This window comes from Battus philenor, unplaced genomic scaffold, assembly GCF_028537555.1.
Source record: "Battus philenor isolate CCGP_79_NKW_IND1 unplaced genomic scaffold, ilBatPhil1.0.hap1 SCAF_21, whole genome shotgun sequence".
Lineage (NCBI taxonomy): Eukaryota > Metazoa > Arthropoda > Insecta > Lepidoptera > Papilionidae > Battus > Battus philenor.
In genome coordinates, this window is record NW_027181684.1 from 7,047,097 (window position 1) to 7,052,397 (window position 5,301).

At 32.2% G+C, this 5,301-nt stretch overlaps 1 protein-coding gene across 1 annotated transcript; it reads left to right on the forward strand.

Moving 5' to 3' along the window:
• The first annotated feature begins 294 nt into the window (after positions 1-294).
• Positions 295-5,301, forward strand: CrzR (corazonin receptor). Its single transcript, XM_068766471.1, has 5 exons — positions 295-984; positions 1,754-1,937; positions 3,018-3,217; positions 3,518-3,639; positions 5,000-5,301. Exons 1-5 carry the CDS (start codon positions 337-339, stop codon positions 5,127-5,129), a joined length of 1,284 nt encoding a protein of 427 aa, XP_068622572.1. The 5' UTR covers positions 295-336; the 3' UTR covers positions 5,130-5,301.

Genomic DNA, 5,301 nt, shown 5'->3' on the forward strand with positions numbered 1-5,301 from the left:
TGCGATTCTGATATCCTAAATCGGAAATAAATTATAACTCTCCGTAAATTAATTATGTTACTAATGGCAGGCCTTACTTAACACCATAAAAATGCGTAGATAAAGAAGTCGCTAAACAAATTTCGTTGGTCTTAAAACGTAATTAAAACATATTTTTGTAATGTACTAAACTTTAATATATAATAATATGATTCGAAAAAATTTCGAAAATTTATATTTCTTTTACAAATATTTGTAAGTACTATAATTTTTTTTAATATTTATTATTTCTTTAATTCCAGATATATAATCATGAGCAACGAATTTCACTTTACGAATTCGGAATAAGACTAGAAAATGGAAAACGATTCAGAGATAATTAGAGTAAACATTATCAATACTAAGAATATTAATTATGAAGAAATATCCGAAACGAAATTAAACGTCTCCGTGTGGTCCATAGAGCAATGCGAAATTGCTAAACTCCTAAATAAGTCTGAAGTTGATTCAACTAACACAATATACACGTACAACAATTCGAATATTTTATGTTTAGAACATGCTCCTATTTTGACGAAGATCACCATTGTTAAAGCAAGTGTACTTTCATTACTGGCTGTGTTATCATTATTTGGAAATATAATAACTCTAATTAGTGTTAAAAAGGGAAATAAAAATAGGGGTCGAACAAGACCGTCTTGGACTGCTATATATTGTTTGATCTTTCAACTAAGCGTAGCAGATTTATTTGTTACGGTTTTCTGTTTAGCTGGAGAAGCCGCTTGGTCATTGTCGGTACAGTGGTATGCGGGCAATGTGGTCTGTAAATTGTTTAAATTTATGCAAATGTTTGCTTTATATCTCAGTACGTTTATCCTAGTTCTAATTGGAGTAGACAGATGGTTAGCAGTGAAGTATCCAATGAAAAGCTTAGCGACGGCAACACGAAGTTCAAGATTAGTCATCATTGCATGGATATTAAGTCTGCTGCTGAGTGTACCACAGGTAAAATTTTCATCAATGCTGGTGTAGATAATAAATCATTTAATTTTAATAAATGTCACACATTAATATTCAAATTTAAATGACCTTATATGTATACAATTTCGCTTTTTTGTAAAATGTTAACAACATAAATCTTAATATTGTTAAACTGCGAATTCATTCGTATGTTAATGTTGATTGATTGATTTGATTCTTGAAATGTTTTTCTTTATTTTTATATCTTCCTCGTTCCAGAAATTTTCTAATTATTAAAATGACTTTTATTTGCAATGTATACGATGATTTGAAATTTTAATTTACTTTACTATTTTTCTTTTTATTAAACGGATTCATGTTATTATTAACTTTGTGACAAAATTGTTTTACAGCTGTGCCGCTACTTACGTATCCACTTACCATGATGGTACTCATAGGTGTATTTTATATTTAATTACAATATTTTTTAATCACTAACGGATCCAAATAAATAAATAAGTTTTGTAAATAATGTCAGTCGAACAAGGTATGAAATGCATAACAAATACATGTATGTATGTATTAATTCCATTATATTTAAATATAAGGCAGAACAGGAGACGAAGTAATTATTAATATAATAATGAAAATTTCATTCCAACCTTATTTAATTAAGTATACATAAATATTTGAATGACACGTTTTTGTTCGTAATTTGTTTTTTTTATTTTCCTGATAAAGCATTTTTTAATTTGATGGGAAGTACAAAGAATGAGAAAATTTTGGTAAAACACTAAATTGCTTTTTGTTTCAGGCCATTATTTTTCGAGTCGCACGAGGACCTTTTGTAGAAGAATTCTACCAATGCGTTACACACGGTTTCTATACAGAACGATGGCAGGAACAAATTTATACAACACTGTCACTTATATTTATGTTCGTTATACCTTTGATTATACTCATTTCGACTTATGTTTCTACTGTTAGGACTATTACGCGTAAGTTGGTTATATTAAATTTTTAACTGTCCAATTTTTATGATTTTATAAAAATAAACCATGAACGCCCACTGCAAGACATAGGCCTTGCTCAAGGATCGCCTCGGTGACTGGTTTTGCGCTGCCCTCACCATCTTTCCACATCACATCACACTTTCCGCGACAAGTATCGTCTATCCACCTAGTGGGTGGCCTACCTACGCTGCGTCTACCAGCTCGTGGTTGCCACTCGAGAACCTTTCGTTCCCAGCATCCGTCGGTTGCACCTGGATATACCCCACCTACTGCCACTTCATACAACCAATTCCTAGAGCTATCTATTAATATTAATTACATTCATAATCTTTCTACAAAATGTTATTTAAACTTGACAACTTATGACTTGAAACAGTATGTTTGTGTACTTAGTTCGTATTATTCTAGAAGATTCATTGAAAACATCTGTATCAAGCGATGTATGCCTTCTAGTTTAAACTTTATTCTTATACGTATCAATTCGGTTATATAATTGTATAAAATACTGAGAATTCTATTGGAATAGAAAACATATCGTGACATATTTAAAATTATTTTAACATTTTGTAACTCTCACTGTCTGTCTCAGATTCTACGTCATAAACATACAATACAATTCAATTTGAAACGTATATTTTTTCACTTTAAATTTTTCCGTTGAATTATTAAATGTATGCGAATTTAGTGTGTGTGTGTGTGTGTGTGCGTGCGTGTGCGCGTGCGTGTGTGCGTGCGTGTGTGCGTGCGTGCGTGTGTGCGTGCGTGTGTGCGTGCGTGCGTGTGTGCGTGTGTGCGTGCGTGTGTGCGTGCATGTGTGCGTGCGTGTGTGCGTGCGAGTGTGCGTGCGTGTGTGCCTGCGTGTGTGCGTGTGTGCGTGTGTGCGTGCGTGTGGGGGCGTGTGTGCGTGCGTGTGTGCGTGTGTATTTATATAGTTTTACTTAACTTCAAAATTCATGATTTCAATATGATTAATCATTAAGTGATGATAGCAACTAAGGATGGGAAATTGTCTTTAAAAGTCGTACGAAAAGTATAATGTTTTCTATAAGATTTTAAACCTTACAGGAAGCAAACGAGTGTTTGAAATAGAGAACAATAAGCGTGAGAAATATTCAGCCTTAGATATAAACAGAAGAAGGCTCATCGACAAAGCAAAGATGAAGTCGTTAAGAATATCCGTTGTTATAGTATCAGCTTTCGTACTTTGGTGGACACCTTATTACGTAATGATGGTGATATTTACATTTTGGAATCCAGAAAAGAGTGTAAGTCAGAGTTAATCATTTATTGTACGTTCTAGTAAAAACACCGGAAATAATCATTATTATATGCCAAATTGCGGAAGTTTTTAAAAGAAATAATCATGCAATCTTTGCAACGAACTCAAAAAAAGTCTCAAAAAAATTTAAATTAGGATCATGTTATGAAAACGTTAGTAGTACTGCTTCAAAATATAATAAATAATATGAAATAGAATACTGTGACAAATATTTAAGATCCCTAGGAAAAAAAAAACTATACCTATTTAAAGGTACTTTTGAGAATAAATCATTTTTATTTTATAGGTGGGCGAAGACTTACTTTCCGGAATTTTTTTCTTCGGCATGTCAAACAGTCTTGTGAACCCCATCATCTACGGAGCCTTCCATTTGTGGCCAAAAAAGAAACGATGCAGACAAAGCGATAAGTATGATTATAGTGAAGTAGTTGAATGCCTACTGGCTCCGGTAAACGTGTCGTGGGTGGCTTCGCTTCGCTAAGTGACCGTCGACACGGTCAAGGTCGCGTGAAGTCGCTGGATGCGGGCAGGGCAAGATTGAAAGATAACCGGCAGTGCATTCTTTGGGGAGGCTGTAGTGGTCTTCTATCGACGTGCATGGTAATGAGATGTAAACACAAAATGTAACATACTGTATAACATGATGTTAATTATTCTGTTTGTCATTAAAACTAGGTGCTTTACCATTATAAAATATTTAACTTTGCAAATATCTTCGCAAACAAAACTAAACGTAATTAAATATATATTTCTTTAGTTATATAAAACACAAATTTTACATAGGTCGAAAGCTTTAAATTTAGGTTGTAATGTTACAATCAGTTATTAAAAACCATCTCGGAATATTTCGTTCAACTCTTAAAAAAGGAACAAATCGTTAAATGCAAAAGTTGTTTTGTTTTCCGCAATGGCCACTCCTTTGTAATAAATAATCTCAATCTTACTTCTAAAGTGAGTAAAGGATCCCGTGAAGCCAAAGATATTTTGAAACTAGACCAGCATGTGTCTTCTCTTAGGGTTCCAATATATCAGCCCATCCCAAATTCCACTATTCGTTTCAAAATCATATAAAACATACACATTCATATGTCCTGTTTATGATCTTTATACTTATTTTTCACGTTCATCGTCAATTATTCATTTGTAAATTGAAGTTCCATTTTCAATTAAACCTGTTCAAAGCAGTCACCTCTTACAATGAAAGTTACACAACAAACTTTGGTGTAACTGGTCTTAAGTTTATATATGTGATTAACACCATGTTTTAATATCATTTAACGATTATTGAATATTGATCAGTTACCTATAAATCAATGTAAAACCCAAAAAAATAATTAAAGTAATAAATAAATCAAAGTTAATTTATTAAAAATCTTGTTACGCGTGTTTTTCAACACAGTCGATTCAACTTCGATACAGTAATAATTTTTAATAACGTCGTTTAACAAAGTATGCTATTTTTTGTAATCATCATCGTTTAAGTATGAATTTTCGTGTTTTTTTTTACAAAATTAGTCATGGTAACATGATAGTATAAAAATGTAAAAGTAATGATTAAGAGCCATATTTATAAAAATAACATAACAGAATTCAAAAATTCTTTACATTTTTTATGACAGTAATTAAAAAAACTACTTGACCTTGATGAAAAATTGATTTATTGGACATGTTATATATTGGTGGTCTTCTTAAACAAATAGATGCACCTATAAATGAACCGAACTAATACTTAAAAAAAAAACGCATTGATAAATATTATATTTTACAGGGAATCTGGTGGACAACATGCATCGGGTCTGCGGCGTGGCGACCAAACCTCATCTGTGAAGTTGACCACAATAAGGTCAATAAGGTCTTCGACAAGAACCTTCAACGGCCAAAATATAACTTCTCTTTAAAAATACATATTGTGACTTTGTTATCGTAAACGTAATATTATTGTTATGTCATTGTTTTATTAATACGTTATATTATTAAGGTCCCATAAATGCAGAAGCTATTTCAATGCCTTTGATATATCATACACGTCCTGAATACATTCCACCGAGTTGCATTGTATTCATAAATAAA